The sequence below is a fragment of the Sinohyriopsis cumingii genome, chromosome 1, assembly GCF_028554795.1.
Source record: "Sinohyriopsis cumingii isolate HCF-2022 chromosome 1, ASM2855479v2, whole genome shotgun sequence".
Taxonomy (NCBI): Eukaryota; Metazoa; Mollusca; class Bivalvia; order Unionida; family Unionidae; genus Sinohyriopsis; species Sinohyriopsis cumingii.
Window position 1 is genome coordinate 77756287 of NC_142961.1, and position 22298 is coordinate 77778584.

Below are 22298 nucleotides of genomic sequence, written 5' to 3' on the forward strand. Positions count from 1 at the left end.
AACAAAAAAGAGGAAGATGCAAATTACAGACACAAGTCATAATCATAAAAGTTTAAACTTTAGTGGAAATCCAAATTAAATTCAATGCTGGTAGTACTGATGGCACTGTGGTAGCCCATTTAGTGGTGATGTGCCAACTTCCAGCCCAAATGAATAAGTGGACAAAACAATAATAGAATTGATTCTGTTATGATCTTCAAACATGAATGAATAATTTCTAGAAGAACATGATTTTATTGTCCTCTGACTGAACTTGGGTCACAATTAACATTTTCTAATAAAACTATTACATAATTGAAAATAACCTTTACAAGATAGTTATAATTAGAATATAAAATATGGATTGACTTGTACAATATAATAAACCTAATAGTTAAACCATACTCATAGGAAATTCTTTAGCTCTTTATTGTTTACAGAACAAAAATAAATCGGTGATTCAGGTCAAGTAGAAAATGAACTTGATTTTGGACAAGGGTAAGTGCAACATACTATGTTATATTACCAATAACATGTAATGAAAAAAGCAAACAATGCAAATTAAATATACATAACACACATGAAAATTGGAACCCAACGAATTTAAAGTGTTTCACAGTATTATACAAGAGAACTAACATTGCTAAATAATAAACAGGATTATTATAATGCAGACAGAATTTATATTTTGTTAAATGAAGCAATAGATATATGTTTCAGTAGCACTCTGTATTATATTAAGAACTTGTTTTAAGGAATAATACATTAATATCTCCATTACTACTACTAGTAGTATTACTACTGCTATTACTACTACTACTACTACTACTACTGCAGAAAGGAATCGTCTAATAAACAAGAACAAAATTATTTAAGTTCATATCATTTGTGTACAAGAAGGCTATCATTTTTTAAAGGATGTGAATATTGTCCGATTTAACAACTTCAAAAGAGCATATATATTCATTGCTACAGTTAATTTTTGGAAATCCATTGTGGCTACACACCCAGAAAGCTAGTGAAGCACATGAATTCTGCATGTCATAAAACTACCATTCAGAAACAAATGGGATACATGATGTCAGACAGCTGGCAATCTTCAGTTTGTTAGTATTTACCCCAGAATGAATGTTCATTATGAGATGGTGGTTTCACCAAAATAGGTTTTTTCTTCTACTTGTCTCGAGCTTTTGCCTAGCAGAGATTCCTTTTGAGGAACTCCTGTTTGAACTAACAGAGGGAACATTAACATGTAATGCATCATACATTTTGTGTTTACAGGTAACAAAAAATACTATATAGAATGAAAAACAATTAATGTTTGCTCACTGACCAGTTCGCTGTAGTAATTGTACAGATCCTCAAGTTTGAATTTTTACTGGTTTTTCAGATGCAAGCCTTTGAACTATAGCTCAGAAGAGATCCTTGCATCAGGAATTCTGCGAGACCGAGGAAAAGTTGGTGGTAGCCTGGCTGACATTGATCCCATGAAAGTGGATAAATCGGTAGGTTTCTAGTATTATATTAAGTTTATGTGTTCCACTCTGGTTTTATTTAACCTAATTTTGAGGGTATTTTGTAGGGAAAAAATACGGATCTGTCTGACCCTGCATTCCAAGCAGGTTAACAAATTATCTGGGTAGAAGTTATCAAGGGATTTTTGTACTCTACACCTCATATCAGGACCAAACTTTGTGGATGGTTTTAACTTGGTATTATTGTCTGTTTATTATTTTGGTCAAATTTTAAAGGTCAAGATCATTGACAAAGCAGACACATGGCTTCTATCTAATAATATTAGATCCATATACTGATGCCAAATTTGTGGATGGCTTGCACTAAGATGCATATCTGTTAATTTTGGGGTCAAAAAATGAGAGTCTAGGTCACTATAACTGAAAGAAAAGAAAGTTTATGCATGACAATATCAGTTATCCTTTGCAGTAATGGGCTACATTTTCAGGATGGCTTGCACTTGGCTTAAGGAAACTGTCTTTTAATTTTAGGGTCTACTGAATTTTAGCTCAGAAGATTTGAAGTCAAGCACTCTTGTTTTTGGAAAAAAGAAAAAGTTTTTGGAATCATCACTTTAGTTCTAGACCATCAAATGTAAGGGCTTTGGGGTAATGAAGAGGCCTATTGTTTTGTGGCAAGGTTTACAAATTTCAAAGATTGAAAATAAAAAAGAACTGTTTTCAGCACACAAATTTAAGTTCAGGACCGTGTACCTTTAACAAAGTTGGTAGAAGGGTTATGTGTTAGGTATGAAAGAAGCCTATTGAACTTGTGAAAAATGCATGTTTGCAGAAAGCTTTGGGACCAAAATTCCGGTCAACAACTCTTTATGATGATTGGTTTTACTTCAGTACAGATTTTGAGACATTGATATTTGTCCAGCCCAACAGTGGCTAGATCAGCATTAAAGTTTTGTGCTAATGTATTTACATGTCAGACACCATTAGGACATCAAGTTCTTCAGGACATTTGTGTCATAAAGTTACTGCTATTTCTATAAAAGCTGACATTATTCCTTGAGACAAATGAACACTGCTTACATGAATACAAGGTATCTTTTTATCCAGTTTGTACAACATGCATACTATCAAGTAAAAAACTACATAATTGAATTGTGAACAAGTAACTTATTTAGTTTAGAAATAAAATCTGTATATGTACCTTGCTGCTGGAAAGTGGCATTACTTGCTCCTTTTGAAACTTTGATTGCCTATTGCATATGTCAGTTTTCTTTACAGATAACTTTTGAAAGTGTTGGTGGCCTTGACAAACATATAAGGGCCTTGAAGGAGATGATAGTATTTCCACTTTTATATCCAGAAGTCTTTGAACGCTTCAAAATTACACCCCCTAGAGGAGTTCTTTTCTATGGACCACCAGGTTCTCTCTCTCTCTCTCTCCCCCTCCCTCCCTCCCTCCCTCCCTCTCTTTGATTCTTTGGGTTGTATACCCTTTTTAAATTTTTGTTCAAACAACACAAAAATATATTTAATTATAAATGAAAGAAAGTGCCTGCCAGTCTTAAATGTGGACACATTTTTAGGTCACCTCTACAGAGTAGAGGTAAGGTATTGCATTACCCACCTGCAAAAGTAAAAATATATAGATACAGGGATCGTCCTGGGCTTCGCCAATGTCGCAAATTGCGATTTTTTTCCTTATTGGCAACAAAAATATCCCATCTGGCGATTTTTTTGGCGACAGACTTTTTGGTTATTTAATTTGTACATACAATCATGGATTTTGACTGGATAAATTAAAAGGGAGAATAAAAGGAAGCCACAAACTTGACTAAGCAATGCATTGGAATCAATCTGTTACACAAACGATCGTATTGACAACCCCATCTTTAGAGTGCATTGTTACATCATAATCTGCTTATGCTGACATCTGGGCTGAGTACTGTATGCTGTGATACAGTCAATCATGCTACCGAACTATACCTACAACTGACCGACTTCTGAGGACGCGAATAGAACAGATACAATTAATTGAATGGCTAATCCTTCTGTTGTTGTTGTTTTTTTGTTTTTTTTACATATACCAATACAATAGTTTTGCTGAACCTTCATAGAAAACTGATAACCTTTGAAGTACCGACTATTGCGTATAAATACAAAGCAAATTGAAAAAAATCTCAGTCACAATTATATCTGTCACCAGTGCAGCATTTTACTCATTGATCTTTTACTTTTGCCATCAATCCGTGTTATGGCTGCAGAGACTTAAACTCCGCAACAAGAAATAGCAAAAAAAGAAAAAAAAATAGTTTTGCATAATTAATAATAATTATTTATTTCTCAAAATACAGGAGTGAAAGAATTCCTAAATTGGGTGTGAATTTATGCTTATATATACAGTCCAGTATTGCCAGGTGTTGACTCATGTAAGTTTCATTTGTGGGAATGGAGATCCTAGTTTGCTTGTTGAGAAAATTTATACAGCATTCAGTGATCATTCTTGGGATTTAGGAAGCAGTTCACTTCAAGCTTTGTGAAGCTAGCCATGGGGGGCGGGGCTGCCGAGAGACTACTGGTGTCACCTGTCAATACTGTAGACTGTGAACGTGGATTCAGTAAGATGAACCTCATAAAAACTGACATCAGAAATAAACTCTGCATCTTATCTCTCGAGAATTTAATGAGAATCAGCATGTACAGATGTGAAAAATTAGACTTTGAAACTGCATTCAACAAGTTGGCAGCCCTGAAATCGCGACGGATCTTCATATAACACTTTGTAACATTTTGTTAATGCTTATTGTAATTCGAGTATTAACTAACCCATCTTTTGTAATTTTCATTGCCTGTTACATTAATAGACTAAATTAACACTTCAAAAAATGTACACTACCTGTTCTGGCAACACTTTTTGAAAATTGGCAACAAAATATTGAGGTTGGCGATTTTTTTTGGCGACAGCTTTTTAAAAGCCAGGACCATCCCTGTAGATACATATGCCCTTACTGAATGTCAGCTGTCCTTTCTAGGTCCTAGGTAACAGTTTGATTGGAGTTTATAGCACCTACCCCATCCCCAGGGGTTGTGGTGGATTCAGGGGTTGGTTTGTGAAGGGAAGTCACCTTGATGAGTACTAGGGCCTATTTTTTTGTGCTTCACTGACCTTGGTTAAATTGTTATGTGTTTGTTTCTCCAGCTCAGTTTATGCTAGAATAATCAAACTAGATGATTGCATGCATTACAGTTAGTACCATACCCTTAATACAGACAAATTATCACAGTGATCTTCATTTCAGATTTTTACTGACATAGGTTAAGTTTTTGCATTTATCTTGAGACTAAAGAATTTTTGCACCCATTATGTATGTATGTATGTGTGTGTGTGTGTATATATATATATATATATATATATATATATATATATATATACATACATACACAGACACAGTGTATGACCCCGCTATAGCACACTCTGTTCTAACACGGTCATGGCATGGCACCCAAAATTTTATATACATGTATTTTTCTTGTTCACGAAAAACAAAAATCTTTCTTAAAAGTACGGGAAAAAAACAAAAAGTATGTTATCATTCTGGGAAGAGATCGCGCATGAATAATACAAGACGATTGTGGCATGGCTCCTGAAATTTTATGTATTTTTCTCATACAACGAAAAAATATTTTTTCTTCTTAAAAGTATGAAACATAACGTGTAAAAAGTTTTTCTGGGTCACGTAGGGCTTAGCCAGTGTCGCAGACTGGAAGGCAGCTTCACTCTGCTACCACAAATGTAAAAAAAACAACAAAAAAAATTAAAAAAACAACAACTTGTTGGTCTATTCAGTAAGCAGGGAGGAACAGTACCTACAATCGACCAAATGACAACCAGTTCCTTTTTTAAAAATGTACCCAGATAAAATAGTTTGCTGAAATTTCAAAGAAAACATTACCTTTGAAGCACCAATTGTTTTGAAAACATGCTAAGCAAGTGGAAAAAAATTTGGTCTCAATCATGGAATTCAGTTATTTGATGTTGCCGCCACAATAAGAAACTGGCGTTTGTTTGGTCTCCAAAGCTTCCCTTTAGTAGTGACTTGAATAATGCATGCATCCTTCATTAAAGAAAGCTGACTATAATCTTCAATAAAAACAAAGAACTTTTCATTGAAGGAAGTTGGTACCAAACTTAAATAAAAGCAATGGAATCTATGGAGCCAGGTGGTCTAAAGCACTCCATTTACCTATTACTGCCTCATCTTGGGATGATCAGTGCGAGAATGCTTCTCAGTAGCTTCTTATGGGTTGGTGGTTTTTAATGGGGCTTTTCCAGTTTTTCCTGTACCAGTTATACTGGTTGCCATGTATCATGTGCTGAATAATGGCATTAAACCCAAGCAAGAACAACAGGATCACCTTTGTTATTTCGGTGAGACAAAACACATCTCCAATATACCTTTGCATAATATTCGACAGAAAAATCAAAAACTTTTTGAAAAAATTTCTTTATAAAACTAAAACCTGCAGTCTATTTGGACCAATTTAGCTAAATCTATGATTCGAGTTTTTGATTGATAGAGAAGCTTAATTTTAGTTTGTTGTCACATACTTTGATTAAACTTTGTGAATTACTTGAATTTGAGGAAAGGAGGACACAGGCTGAGAATGTTAAATATTTATTGATACTAGTCAGTGCCTCTTAGTAAGTGAATATTTAGCTAATGAAAGAGGGTTTTACATGAAAGAAATATACTATTATGAGTATTATCACATAGTGGGTGTATAATGCATTATGGTACTCTTGTTACTAGGGGTGAAACAACCTACCTGTGCCTTGTTATTCCTCGATGATAAAACATATAAACATGTATTTCGAAGCTTTAACAATAGTATGTAAATAGTTGTTGTTGTTGTAGGGTTTAGCACTATTTTTCAGCACAAGATAGGCTATATATGGCTATCAGTATTAATGATTGAGGAAGAACCCGGAAGGAACCACCAACCCATGAGAAGCTACTGCCGAACTTTCTCACATATCCACATTGGCCAAACCTGAGGCTCCAACCCATGCAGATGGAGGTGAGATGGCAGTGATCCATAACTGAGCACTTTAGACCACTCAGTCACTCAAGGCCCCTGGATGTAAATAGCAGTTTGTGTTTTAAGATCAGGCTCAGTGATCTGGATATTTTAACTGCCCTTCATACACTACTTCATCATAAGATTAGTTTGAAACTGTAAGTGAACCAGTAACAGGGAAATAATGGCGGACATCGCTATGTCTGGGAAGCACCAGTTTATTAGATTGTCTGTTTTCATAAATCAGCAGGCAAATATATTCAGCAAAGTCTAGGTATTATGTTATTTAAGGTTTAACTTTAGGCAGTTGTGTAGGCCAGAATCATACGGGACAATGCTATGTTGTGGAATTCACGAGAAATGAGAAGTGTTGTAAGGTTAATGTTGTTTTCTGACTTCACTTGTATCCTCCAATGCTGTATTACAGCATACAGGATTTTCCAATTAATTTTGTACACTCGCCATATAGCAGTTGTTTACAGATGTAAAGATGTAGCCAGTAAGGGTGCAAATATCTTGCAGCACAATTTCCTCTAAACTATCAACATTTTAATAAGTTTACTTTTTTGTAAAGTGCATGCATTATGTTGATCATCGTATACAAAATTCCAGTCGACCTTGCTATACGGGCATTGGCTTTGATTGCAAAATATATTCATTGTATCGTCTGATATTTGATGATTATAGGTCATATACTGATGGTGACATTCATGTCCTTACACGGTTATGGTTGCAATTTCATTTGCATGGTAGCCATTATAGACCAAAAGTTACAAAATGTTGCTTATAGTCATACTTCTCATGCGTAAATAAGAATATAATAAGTTAAACTTTCTTGAAATCAGTAATATTTCAGTAATATTAATAATAGTTATATTTTTTACATTCTTTGCCCACATTGCATTTAAAATTCATATAAAGATAAATAATAATTGCTTTCAATTTGTAATGTTATTCATGGATTTACACTTGAATTACATTTTTGTGTTCTATTTTACAATTGGATTGTTTCGTTGGAAATTTTATGTTAGTACACGTTCGGATATTTCTTCTCACAGGTAAGTTGTATTTTATGTTTAATATAAAACATGTGTGCTACAATATGTAAGTTAGGCAAATACTGCGATAATATAGAGTTTTTTTAAATTTACATTTGCGAGCTTTGATTGACAACTATTTTTTATAGGAATAGAAAGGGGGAAAGTCATAGAAACTTTATAAATTATAAGTAAGCAGCAATAGGAAAACAGTTTTAATATGTACTGATAAGAACATTAAGTACCGCGATTATACAGCGTTCTGGGCTATTTGTGAAAATATGGGGAAAAGCAGCGAAGCAGATACTATTTAACCAATGCCTAAAACTACTATAAGTACTTAGACAACTAAATAAATTGTAAATTTGCAGTCCTATCAGTGGACTGTAGTAATGAAGCAAAGTGAGTAATTAAACATTGCAAAAAACCCTTCTAAAAATAGATGCACTCACGTCTTTGTTGATTTGGTTGGAAAGCAGGGTTTAGTTCATATACCGACTATAAAGGAGCCATGTCTGTAACTTTATGCATTTGAGTGTGCTATGTATGAATAGTTAGGGTAATATATCATCTGCAACAAAGAAAATAGGAATAGTATGGTTTGAAAACACTTGTGCATTTGCCCTCATGCACATGGTACAGGGATTGTTTCAGAAACGGTTTGAAATCATTGAAAGTGCATTATTGAGAAAATATATTTTAAAAAGAATAAATAAAATATCTGCAACAAAGAAAATAGGAACAGTATGGTTTGAAAACACTTGTGCATTTGCCCTCATGCACATGGTACAGGGATTGTTTCAAAAACGGTTTGAAATCATTGAAAGTGCATTATTGAGAAAATATATTTTAAAAAGAATAAATAAATAAAATTTAAAAATTAATTAAGGATAGTTGATGAAACATTTTTACGAACTTGCAATTACAGTAATGTAATCTGGTTATTCGGTTACAATTTGTTACAATGTAGTTTCTATTATTCTCTATTTAAGTCATGACCAAAATAACTCAGATAATTTTTGACTTGAAAAGAAAGTATTGCTTAAATGCCGTGTTAAATGCAAATATGCATCCTGCATAATAGAGGGTATAATTTAAATGTGTTGGTGTTATTTATTTTATCATTTATATAGGTAGATCTCTCTCTCTGTATATATATATATGTATGTGTGTGTGTGTGTGTGTGTATATATATATATATATTTGCGCACCATTTTCTTTACAGGAACTGGAAAAACCCTGGTGGCAAGAGCATTAACAAATGAGTGTAGCAAAGGTGACAGAAGAGTTGCATTTTTCATGCGCAAAGGTGCTGATTGTCTTAGTAAATGGGTCGGTGAATCAGAAAGACAACTGAGAATGCTGTTTGATCAGGTAAGAAGAGAGTATTCTTTCAGCAAGGGTATGGGTAGTTTGGTGTTTAGAAAACCTTAAAGCTGTTAGATTAATCACTGAAGAAGCAGAACTGTCCTGGGTCCAGTATATTGTAGATTCCAAGCATGGAAGATATAGCCATGAAATGCCAGTTGCACCAACAAACATTAGTCAACATTTAGTATGTCGCAAGAGAGAGCACTCTTATTTAGTTTTTATCATTCTATTGATCTCATTCCAGTTATATCGGCAAAAAGACACACTTTGTATTAAACTGGTTTCTTTATTTACTTCTTTTAGTAACCTGATCGAGAATCAGGGATTGTCTGTTGCATTTTCACCAAAATTGGATAATCATCAGATGTAGATACTTGAGTATAACACGATCTACAACAGGATTCATTGTCATTGGATTTAATGATTCCCTACTTTGGTCTGTCCATATTATGTATTTAAATATAGCTCATTTAAATTACTGCTGGAAATTTACCAGACTTATTTTGCATGTTGGTATCACATAACACCTATGAGGGGTATAGGTTTTTACTTTCTGTTCATGGAGTCATGGAGGAAGTTGGATATTTTTCAAGCTTCTCTATCTCTGTCTGTCTGCCTCTCTGTAATATACAATCTGAATCTGCTATAGCACATAGCAAGGTACCTTAAAACTCAAATTTGGATATAAGACAATCGTAGCATGGTTCTCAAAGTTTCATATACATGTATTTTTTTCACCAATGAAAAAAATCTTTCTTAGAGAAACGAAACATAATGTTTAAAAAATTTATTATCAAATTGGGGAAGAGGTTGTGTATGAATTCTGATATAAGATAATTGTGGCATGGTCCTGAAAGTTAATATATTTGAATTTATTTTGTACTAGAAAAAATAGTTTTTGAAAGTACAAAAAATGACGTTTTATTTCTTCTCCCTTATTGACGATAAAATATCTGATTTTGTTTTGTTTTGCGACATTGTTGGCTGTTTGAACTTGTATATACAATGTTGGGTTTGGAGTGGGGAGATTGAGAGGCATCCTGATATATACTGGAATCTATCATTATATAAACAAATTCTTTGTTCAGATCAACAAACAATCGTAACAGTATTGTTGCATCTTAATCTGGTTATTATGACATCTGGCCTGAGCACTCTATGCTGTAAGATCTTCATGTGTGTACATGCGTGCGTACATGTGTGAGAGAGATTTCTGGTAGTGGAGATCAACCAGATAAGGCACTATCTCATAATGGATCTTTCAGACAAAGTAGTGTTGGACTATCAGCCACTCACTAGTTTTAATGTCTGTTGTTAGAATTACTGACTTTTGTATGTGGATGGTATGTAAAATTCCTCCTTTTTTCACTCATAGACATAAATTCTTCAGAACACTCACATTTTGTGTAGCAATCCTCGTCAGAACAGATCACATGTATATCCATCGTCAGTTGGCCGTTTTTTAAGTTCCTGATGCATGCGTTGAAGGCAGCATCACTCTCTTACCAGAAATGCCCACACATAAAAGCAAATATCTGCTTGATTGTTGATCCAGTAGTCGTGCTACCGGGACTACCTACAATTGACCAACCTTTAAAAGCAGGAACAGTAACTGCTACAATTTCTTTTCTTAATTGTACCCAGAAAAATAGTTTTGCTGAAACTTCAAAGAAATCTGATTTACCTGCATGCTTTGAATTGCCCATAGATCTTAGACACAAGGACATTGTGATCTCATTCAAGAGAGCTCTTAAAACTTTTTAAAGACTTAATGTTTACTTCATTAATTATTCTCATCATATTTTTGTTTTGTAATTTCATGGTTTATCTTTTTTGTTTTTTGTTTTTTTAATCTTGTTATATATGTTTGTATGTGTTAGCTAATATTGTAAAGCACTTAAAACTTCTAGAGGTTAGGCATAGCTGCCAAGTGTCCCGTTTTTTTCGTATTTGTCCTGTATTTTGGACCTGCATACGAGTGTAAGTTTTTGGGCAAAAAATAGGTTTTTTATATTTTAAAAAAATTCTTTGCAATTTTTAGTTTAGAACGGGTACTCGGTTCTATTCTGACAGAAATGTATTGCATGTATATAGGAATACAGTTCTACAATATGATTGGTTCATTCAAAATCGAGGCTACAATGCCTGTCTTTATCCGCCATATTGGATTTCGCAAACAGTTACCACTGTCACTGTATCTCATCTTTGTAATATTCAACTTCCAATTATGATAAATAGGAAAGCAAAATATTCAGAATTTTCTCCAGGAAAGACAAGAAAACAGAACTGGAAGGACAATTGTGCCATCTTGTTTAGATTTGTGAAACCATCTAGTAGAGGAGAAAACTACATTTTGCAAATTGTGTAATGTGAATTCGCCATTCGGCATGGGGGTGCCCATGGAATAAAGAGCACAAAAAAGCTAATAAACATCAGCTTCTGCTTCATCATACACAACTCAGCCTGAACTTACGACATATATAAATACCAGAGAGAACCTTGATGTAATTCTATCAAAATTATGGCGATTTATTTTGCACACGTTTTCCAGACAGTAAAATTGCAAAGGATTACTCGTATGCTAGAACGAAAACAGTTCAGTAAGAAAATCACACAGAATTAAGATCATCAATGAAAGTTGATACATTCAGATCAATAATGATTGGGGAAAAAATAAGGTGTGGAAAAGGCTACTAGAAACAGCCTGTGTCTGAGTGTGTTGCACTCTTCCACCTTCTGAATGGGCACCCGAATTGAATATGGTACAACACATGCATCTTTGACATTAAATAATTATGTAAAGCACTGTCCTACTTTACTGATGGTTGTATATGTTGTAAAATTTTAAAAATCAGTATTTGTTCCTGAAAATCATTATTTTTGTCACAAGCAGTCATTATTTTTGTATTCGGTCGTTGGCAGCTATGGGTTAGGTGCTGTACTAAATTCACCTTATGATTTTTTTCCAACTTCCAAGTTCTGTCCTATCCGTGCTGTCTACCCAGATGCTCCACTTAGGGCTTTTTATTCATGGATCCATCTGGCCAGCTATGATTACTGCTCTGTCTCCATACAAATAAGGGGATCTTAGTGACAGATCCATCTGTCTCAACATGACAGGGAATTTGGTGAAAAACCTGTCTATCCAGCCAAGTCTTTGGCACAGCTAGCTGTTCCATCATCTATGCCACCAGGTATGATTTATTCGGATATGCAAACTGAATGAGAATAGGACAATATGAACAGTGATTGCGACAATATTCCTACAAGACAGCCTTACTCGGATCTAACAATAGAGTGGACTGTCAACACTACTGGATGTTGTGGCTTAAAATGATGAGGTCATTAACAGCGCAGCTCATCATTTCATGGCTGTTGTGCTGACTGCCTTTGCCATTCTTGACCTGACATGACTGATACTAAGATGATAATACTGTTGTTCAAGCCACATCATACCCTGGCATTATGGATGACCCCATTTAGCTGGCCATTACTCTTTGGTGGCAAATTAAGAAGTCTTTCAGAGGCAGGCAGATCAGGAACTGACCCTCCAACTTGCAACCCAAACTACAAGGGGTTTTAAGAACAATCTGCTCCTGCCATAACATGAAGATGATAGGCTGGCAAGAGATGAGGCATCTTTCCATTCCAGTGATCAGTTTAGATCTCAGTCTAATTCCAGGAGGCAACAACCTAACCAGTTTAGGAGGCAACTTTACAATAGAGGCCAGAAGCCATGTTTAGCCACCTCCAAGCCTCCTAACTCTAGATGCTGATCTGTTAAATCAATCATATTAGATGACCTAACAAGAGGTGCCCACCTCCAGTCGCACTTGATCGCTTTATTTCGTCTCCAGACAGGGTCAAACCATTCATATAGAATGGTCTCTCCATCAAGCACTCTTTCTTTCATTGACTTACTTTCAGTCAACTGGGAGGGCTTGTGGGCCTTCGCCTACCCTTCCACGATCTTAGTATCAAAAATAATCCTTAGGTTGCAGGGTCAGAGCCATAAAATAACAAGTCCTAGGTCTCTGACCTATTTGATCTAGTGATCTGCATTGTCTCTTTGAGTGCCTTAATCCCTCAAATGGCCAACCTTTTTATCTGGTTCTCTGAGGAAAAAGTTCCCAAATACCGTGAAAGGCCACTACTCAATGATATTTAATACATTTGGCATCATGACAGATGCTATATTATTTACGATAAAGATCTGTAAGACCTATTATCCAGTTTTTATCTAAATCGGCCAAAACCCCTGGCAGGCAAACAGAATCTCTTCTGCGTTTTAATCTGGCTCAAGTCAGATATATTCAAGCCTTTAGCCAGCACTTTACTACAATCCAACAAAATGTGCTTTCTGATAGGAGAGGTGATTAATGGCACATGCAAGTAGTGAAGACTGGAAGTCGGATATCGTCCATCAAATCCTGTCTTCATCGCTGAAGTGAGTTATATGCTCTGCCGACTTGGACATCTCAAAAGATTGGTGCAATATGAATGCAGAACTCCTTAAAAAATCGAGGGCTAGGTGTGAAACTGTAATTTCTTGAGTTACAAACTTTGTTTTTTATTACACATTTATCTAAGAATCTGCATATAGGGTGGGTTTTAAACTCACTCTTAATTCAGATGATTATATTTTCATGGCTTGTGCCCATTGTAATATCAAGCTTCCGTCAGGTACTGTTGGCTTTTTCTTTGAATGAACATTCGTAGTGTAGGGAACAAGTGAACTGTGTTAAAACTAGGGATAAGAGACAAATATCTGTTGCAACTCACTTATCCCATGGATGAGTACTTCAATATATATTTTCCCTGAGCCAAGCAGAAACCAGGTAAAGGGTCTTTGTTTCTTCATGTACCCGACTTTGGAGTCCATGTTCAGGAGTATAGAGTAATTTACCATTGTAGGGAAAGGGATTGAGCCGTTTAGATTTACATCACCAACACCTTCCATGTGTTTCAGTTAAATTTCTACTAGATTTTTGGACTTGCCACCTGTTGGCAAGTATGGAATGTCTCCTTTTCACCCAATAGTGCCATGGGACAAGTTTTCCATGTCTCCATTTGTAGTTGAACCTTGTGCAGTTGTAGGTCTTTCCCATTCCTTACTCTTTGTTTTCGAGGTAATGGTATGGGAACCACAATTTGTGGATCATAGAAAAATGAACAATCATCTCTTATTCATGGTAAGTGGTACAGCACAGAAGCTGGTACAAGACCACTAGCAGCCCTATGCACCCTGTGGACATTGGTTTCAGCAGCTAGTTACAGGGTACATACATCTGCTTGGATGTTCAAGCATCCTGGCCCGGATTTGGGAGTATCTAGGTAGGGATCTTCATGGGGATTTGGATCGGCATACAGCTTGGTTACCGTAGCTTCACATGCCAAATTTTTCTCACTGAACTCCTTCAACATTTTAAGGGATGTCTGTCAGCAGCTGTCCTACAGAGACTTCTGGAGCTTCTAGGCAAACAGGAAGACATGTTCTCACTGTCAATGGCACCATCAACTGAGTTAATGCACCACTATAATAATACTGCCTTGGATACTTTTTAAGGTCTTACTCTATCATAACAAACATTTATTTAGTACAGTAATGCTGGACTTGTCCTGCCTAAATTGTTGATTTGCCCTCAGCCTTAGAAGTCTCTGGTTCCCCTAGCTAATAGCAAAGAGCTATTGAAACTACTGATAAAACTTCCTTTACGATTCTAAGCCTCTCATTTGCTATACTATGTTTCTGAAATGGTCTAAATCTAAGCACTCCTACCCCCTCCCTAAGGAAGAAGGTTGACAAATTACCCCCCTTCCTGACATGATGCCAGGTTGGTCAACTTTTCAAAGGCTTATTTGGACTTAATTGAAAAAACATGAGTCCTCTTCAGAAAAAGAGGGTTGCCAGCTTCTTATTTAAGATCTTCGATTTCTAGTAAGGAGCTCATTTCTTTTCACCATGCCAATCTGTAATCCTTAAGGGAAGAGGTATACACCCTTTTTAGCACACTAGAAGTTGCTGCATTTCTGTCTGGATTTTTTTTAATTTCAGGTTTATCCCATTGGTCTAGCTTTCTTGGCCGGTAGTAGGGCAATGGGAATAATAGTGGTTTACTGAAGATTATGGGGGTGTCCACCATCAATTATTTTGATAATTGGTTAATGCAGTGTACTCATATGTGCCTTTCTCAGGGACCTGTCACTCTTTTTGGAATTGAGTGACTTGTCTGTGCTTAATCAACAACCAGGAAACGTCATGTCTGATTCCTTTTCAGAATCTGTATACGTGGGAATGAATTTTCTCAAAAATTGAATGATGACTTGTGTTTCTCCAAAAAGATCACATCGATAACTTCATTATCTGCTTAATTCTGTCTCCCTCTTCTGGAGACCCTGAACACAGCAGTGGATTTTGTTCCTTCTGGAATACTTATAATGAGGCCTCCAGTTTCTCATGCTAAAAAATTGGAGACTTTACAAGGATACACTTATAGTTCAGAATCCATTGGGATAAAGATATTGTTGTCTCAGCTGGTGATAATGAACCTGCTTGACAGGTTTCTGGCTATATCTGTATGCATCCCATAACTTCAGTCTTTCCTATGCACTCCCCCATTAGAGTCAGGCTGGGGGAAGGGGGCTCACCTCAAAATGAAGAGTTGGGGTGGGGGTCCTTCTTCAGTGCTTTTGGCCAGGGCATGATTCTTCTCAGCATATCAACAACCAAGAATGTGTGCAGTTTTTCTTGCACCATATTCTAGCAAAGAGGAATATTCTAGCAGACAGCCTGTCCAAGAAGTGACATACAGTCATTACAGAAGGGATTTTACTGCAGCCTGTGGCAGACTCTATTGACTGTAGTGGACATCAGTATTAGACTTCCTTCCATTGAGACTGAATAAGAAACTTTAATTTGACTTCCCAGTGCAAGACCATAACCCTTTACCTCATAGAGTGTAGCAAAGTTACCCACTGCAGTGCACTATAAATAGAACACCTGTTAACTGTTTGACTCTGTACACATAGGCCTGCCTGTTAACTGTTAAGCAGTGTGGTGTATTTTACATTTAACAGTAATTATAACCATTTTACATGTTTGGTACACATATATTATGTATGGAAAGATTTAAGAGTAAAATCCAATCGTTATAGTTGTATAATTATTTTTCATGGAAGAATTTTGTATGTGCTTTAAAATCTTGAGAGAACTCGTTCACCATCAAGTCAGTGAAGCCACTGGACCAACTGTAGCTGCCATTTCTCATACTCCAAATTTACAAGTTCTTTGTGTCTACATCACTTAATCATCTGAATTTGATAATTTATAAAATCTAATTGCTGCCTACATCAATGATGATAAAATGGAGGCCATTCTGATCATAACACAAAGACTTTCTCTGTCACGTCCTTTACCTCAAACAATAAATATCAGTAACACCAACAATAAATTCACACAGTATGAAACCTAGGTGTCACTCTGGACAGTACCAACATGTCATGAACAAATGCACGGCCGAATATCTTGAGCTGAGACACATCAGCTCCATTTGCAAATATCTTTCAGTTGATGCCACTAAAACATTTGTATGTTCATTAGTACTTTCAAGACTGGACTATTGTAACTCAGTTCTCTCTGGTTCATCTCAATATCTACTTCAGAAACTTCATAACATTCAAAAGACAGCTGCTCGAATCATACTTAGAGTACCACGATCAAAGCACACCTTCCCGCTGCTCTGTACCCTACACTGGCTATCCATTTGATCCAGAATCAAACACAAAATTTGTTCTCTGTGCTACATTTCACCAATGGATTCCAGTCCAACATACCTATCTGACATCACCCATGTATGCACACCAGCAAGATACTTACACTCTTCTGACAGTCATATACTCATTATTCCCACTATGAAAACAAAGTCACATGGACAACGTTCTTTTGCATACCAGGGCCAAAAAACGTGGAATGAATTGCCCACTGAACTTAGACCCAAAGACAGTGATCCCATTCAAGAGTGCTCTTAAAACTCACTTTTTTCGACTGCAAGGACAAACTTAAAGACCCAGTAATGTTCTCTACCTTAAATATTTACAGCATCTTTTTATGTTTTCTAATTTCATGGTGTTTGTTTTCTGTAATAATATCATTATATGTTTTTTTTTATGTTACAGGTGTTGTCTAATGTTGTAAAGCGCTTGGAGCTTCTAAAGATTAGGCGCTATGCAAAGCCCTCATTATTATTATCATTATCAATATCAGAGCCTTTACCTAAGAAAACTCAAGTTAGTACTGAATGAAATCGGTGACTTCTGAGACTGAATCTGCTGTCATAGAACAAAGGGTCCCTTGTGCACAACTATCCACTTTTTCACCTTTATGAATGACTCATCTCAAACAACCTATCTGCCAAGATCGTTTGTCGAACAGTGTTGCAGGCAACATTGTTCAGGCTAGAAATACATACCTGCCAACCATTACGCTTTTGGCGTAATCATGAAGCTTTTTTTCACTAAATTATGCCTTATACATAACTGTATTTGGATTACATGTTTTCGGTAAATCCCTCTCCAAAAAAAAAATAATAATTTGTTTTCTCATTTTTATTAACATCCCATTAATCTCACAGACTGTATTCTAGAAAGGATGGCTTCTGTGTAACTATGACATAAGGGTACACTTGTCTGTAGACTTGCTTGCACTTTCCTACCAGTATTATGTTCTATTTATAGCAGCTGCCCTATTTCCAAGAAACATACTGCTTTCTAATTACAAACTTTTGACCTCGGTTTCTAGTTATAGCAGCTGTATGGCTTAGTTAGGAGAAAACAGACTGGTTTTCAAACTTTTAATCTTTGCTTGCAGATTCTTTGTTCTAATTCATATCTGGTATAGAACAGGTCTGTAGGTATTTGGCGCTAAAAGTGAAGTCAGATTTATTCTAGTCGATGCATGTGTTAGGGTAAAAATAATTTTCAAATAATTTCACAGATGGATTAGGAAAAGATGAAAAATAATTCAGAGATGAATACATGAATTTCACAATCCATTGTTCTGTTCTAGGGCAGCTTCATGCCCCTTGCAGGCTGTGTGGAAAGAATTTTAATATTGGTTATGATGGTAAAACAAAGAAACCTTGAATTAGCTCGTTTTACTAACTCCATTACTAAGGTAGCTTCTTTTTTACAGCAGAACTAAATTGTGAGCACAGATTTTATAAATGCAGTGGAATTATGTACCAAGTTCTTAATAGAAAAAGAAATACCCCTAGCAGTAGAAGACTACATTGGTCCTTTGTTCAAACAAATGTTTCCTGATTCTAAAATTGCAGAAAAATATGCATATACAAGAATAAAATCATCTAATATTGTTAGGTGTTTAGCAGAAGAGAATTTGCTTAAAATTGAAGAAGCCATGAAAATTGAGCCATTTATTATTGCAACAGGCAGGAGTAGTGATTATGATGACAAAAAAGTTGTACCCAGTCTGTGTAAGAGACAAAGAAAAGAGCAAAGTCAGAGTGCTCTTCTTTCATTACCAGAATTAACTGTAGATTCCACTGGAGAAAACATTTTTTTTATATATTTGCTTGATACGGCTTTGAATATATATAAGTTGGCAGAACTGTATGGAGTTTTCAGCTGATACTGCATCAGTGATAAATGGAATTCATAAAGGAATTGTATTCTATATTTTGAAAAATGTTTCCATCAATGTACATATCAGGTTGTCTCTGTCATTTGATGCACCTTGCTTCAGGAAAAGCTGTTGGTAAATTACAACTCCTAAAGTATCAAGTTGGCACTCTTCCTGACAATGTACTTCATGCGGACAGAGTTGATTTTTTTCATCTTATTTCCCAGTTAAAAACCTAATAACTGGAAGATATACATTGCCTCTTCTTTGTCAGGTTATGAAAGAATATTGGTTCTTTACCTTTCTAATGCTGAATGTGAGAGATTGTTCAGTATTGTTAACAAAAATAAAACTGAATTGAGATCCAGGCATTGTAACCCATCACTTAGTGCTCTACTGGTGTGCAAAACATTCATAGTCTCAGCTGGTACAAAGTGTTTTGAACTGCAGTATGAACGTCTGTTGCTTTTTAAAGCTCAGAGTGTTGTATACGAAAATTTGAAGCAATAATTGATGATAAAAGTCCAGAAAGATAAATAAATCATTGTGTACATATTCTCATCGATTTTTTTGTCATGTTGTATGTGGATTACTCTTTTTCTGCTTGAATTACATTTTTTGTCCACTTGGATTACACTTTTTTCCTCGCCAGGGGTTGGTATGTATGGAAATGCAGTAAACCTCCATGGTTTATGATAACAAATGGAGAGTTCTATAATTGGTCCAGTCAGTGGTGCCTTGATTTGATCTACTACTCTTAAATTAAATATGTAGTCTTGCTGCCAGGCCATGGGATCATCAGCTTATCACAAAAATGATCGAGTAATGCAAATTATAAAATCCAACAGGGAAAGATCATGCACATTACTTGCATTTTCTATGATTTGTTGTATGTAATGCATCATTTTGATTTTAAATTTTAAATTAAGATTGATCAAATCGTTGTGATCACAGTAGGTATAACAAATTGATACATTGACCATCCATGAGGGAAATATGTAAAATGGACAAATCCTCTGCTGAGAATGAAGCTAGAGGATAGGAAATGGCTGATGGTGAAACATAATTTCTCACAATTCGTGCACAAAATATGATCCTTGGACAGAAATATACTAGGAACAACATGTATAAATTGTGGAAAATTGTGTTTGGTTATGCTGAAGACCAGTTCCTGAATCTGTTTAGACTGGTCATGTTCATTAATTCTGCCTTTATAACAATAATAGTAAAGATAATAATAAATAATAATAATAATAATAAGTAGTAAAAACTGATCGTGGGCGGAGATTCAAATTTCAAATTAGAATTAACACTACTGTGAGGAACACACTAACATCTGAAACTGGAAATTAACTGATGATGATACAGATTATGTCAGGGTGGAAGATCCAATAAATGAGTTCTGTTTGCAAAGGGTTTGAAGAAATGAAGTAATAATAATTAATAATATTTACAACCTGAGCAAATTAAATTAGGTATGCAGATAACTTATATTTGAATCGTAAAAGTAATGATACAGTCATTAAATGCTTGTTTTAAATTAGGTAGGCATAAACTTTATCAGACGTTGTCACCTATCAGCTGTCATTCACCATTGTAACACCCTGCTTCTTTTCCATACCCATCATTCTCTCCATCTGTAGTTTGGTGACTGGGATCTCCGTCTCTTAAGAAAATTTCTGACTTCATTTCTGGCTTTTTGGATTTTGGATTTTGTTCTTTTACAATAAAAAGATTGCTTAGTTTCCACCATTAACCCTTTACCTCATGCAAGCACCTTTGGACACCACTTCTCCATTTGCATGGAAGCGTCTTTTGATGTCTCTACTCCGTTCGCATGGAAGAGCACGTTTTGACATCTGCTCTAACCATCAGCCGTTTTAAGCCTATTTTCGTAGCACCACCTTCGTGGAAAACCCCTATTAAATACTACATTCATTTCTGTGAATGACATTTATGTCAGATCACATGGTCACTGTTTATGCTCTGGTCGATATCTGCTATTTAAAGTAACTGGTTCGTACTCTCCACTCTCCCAAATGGAGGTCAGGAATTTCATTCAAGTCATACGAAGTTTTCACAATTAGAATCACAACTGTGAAAGCTTAAATAACTTAGGTACAGGCTCTGATATTGATGTAGGCAGCAATTATTTTTATAAATTATCAAATTCAGATGACTTAGTGATGTAGACGCGGACAAAAAACTTGTAAATTTCGAGTATGAGAAATGGCAGCTACGGTTGGTCATGAGGTCTAACTGATTTGACAGTGAACGAGTTCTCTCAAGAATTTAAAGCACATAAAAAATTCTTCCTTGAAAAATAATTACACAGCTATAACAATCGGACTTTACTCTTAAATTTTTCCACACACAATGGATGTGTACCAAAAATGTAAAATGGTTAACATTGCTGTTAAATGTAACATGCACTACATTGCTTAACAGTCAACAGGCAGGCCTATGCGTATGGAGTCGAATAGGTAACAGGTGTTCTATTTACAGCACGCTGCACTTTGTAACTATGCTTTATGAGGTAAAAGGTTAACAGATATTGAGCCCTCTCAAATGCCGTTAAATTCTTGATGAGCACCACCATATGCTTGGATCTTCATGTTTTAGAACATTTCTGGTAATCTGAGCTGTAGGTACCAGTCTATAGCACATGAATGCCTAGTTGGAACCTTTCATGTATTCTTTTGTAGGAAATTTTCAGATTGGAATATGGATTCTTGGCAAAAAAGGACAGCAACATAACAGTAGGTTGAGTATTACATAAAATTAGTTTTACCCCCCTAAATTCTCTATTTTTGCTTATTGACTTTAGTTCATGACCTCATAGCTTGATTAAAAAGTCATGGTTATTGAGATTTACTGACTGATAATCTCCCAAGTCCACCATACTGTATAGTACCTATTTAGAGGAGTATTAAACATTTTGTGGGTGATTTCTGTGTGATTCATAGTACTCTTTTTTTTCTTCTTTGTTTTTGTAGGCATATCAATTTAGACCCTCCATTATATTCTTTGATGAAATAGATGGTCTAGCACCCGTCCGGTCTAGTAGACAAGATCAGATTCACAGTTCCATTGTGTCCACTCTTCTTGCCTTGATGGATGGTTTAGATAGCAGAGGAGAGATTGTTGTTATTGGTGCCACCAACAGAATTGATTCTATTGATCCAGCACTCAGACGTCCGGGAAGGTTTGACAGAGAATTTCTGTTTCCTCTGCCTTCAGTTCAGGTATGTACTTGTCATATTTATGTCTTGCAGTAACAAGTCACTGGTGTTTCTCCATCAAATACATTACCCAATCACATTATCTGAAGGGGCCCCGAGCGGTCAAGTGGTCTAAAGCGCTCTCCGTTACGGATCACTGCCATCTCACCTCTGTCTGCGCCGGTTCGAGTCTCGGATTCGGCCAATGTGGGTATGTGAGAAAGCTTGCCAGTAGCTTCTCGTGGGTCGGTGGTTCTTTTCAGGTCTTCCCGGGTTCTTCCTCCACCAATAATACTGGCCGCCATGCATAGCCTATCGTGTGCTGAAAAATGGCGTTAAACCCCACAACAACATTATCTGAAAATTTACCCCTGCCTGGAACACATGGGAAGTAACTCTTACATTTGAACTCCCCTTGTTCCTGCAAGATAAACATCCGTGTGTGTGTGTGTGTATGTATATATATATATATATATATATATATATATATATATATATATAT

The 22298-nt window shown here is 35.8% G+C and overlaps 1 protein-coding gene across 2 annotated transcripts in view; it reads left to right on the forward strand.

Moving 5' to 3' along the window:
- LOC149807170 (ATPase family AAA domain-containing protein 2-like) overlaps positions 1-22298 on the forward strand; it is a 155313-nt gene that overhangs the window by 48732 nt on the left and 84283 nt on the right. For both annotated transcript variants that reach the window (XM_089963046.1, XM_089963053.1), the window contains exons 9-12: positions 1370-1484; positions 2733-2874; positions 8793-8941; positions 21572-21820. In XM_089963046.1, coding sequence (XP_089819172.1) covers positions 1370-1484; positions 2733-2874; positions 8793-8941; positions 21572-21820 — 655 coding nt within the window. The remainder of the gene's footprint in view (positions 1-1369; positions 1485-2732; positions 2875-8792; positions 8942-21571; positions 21821-22298) is intronic.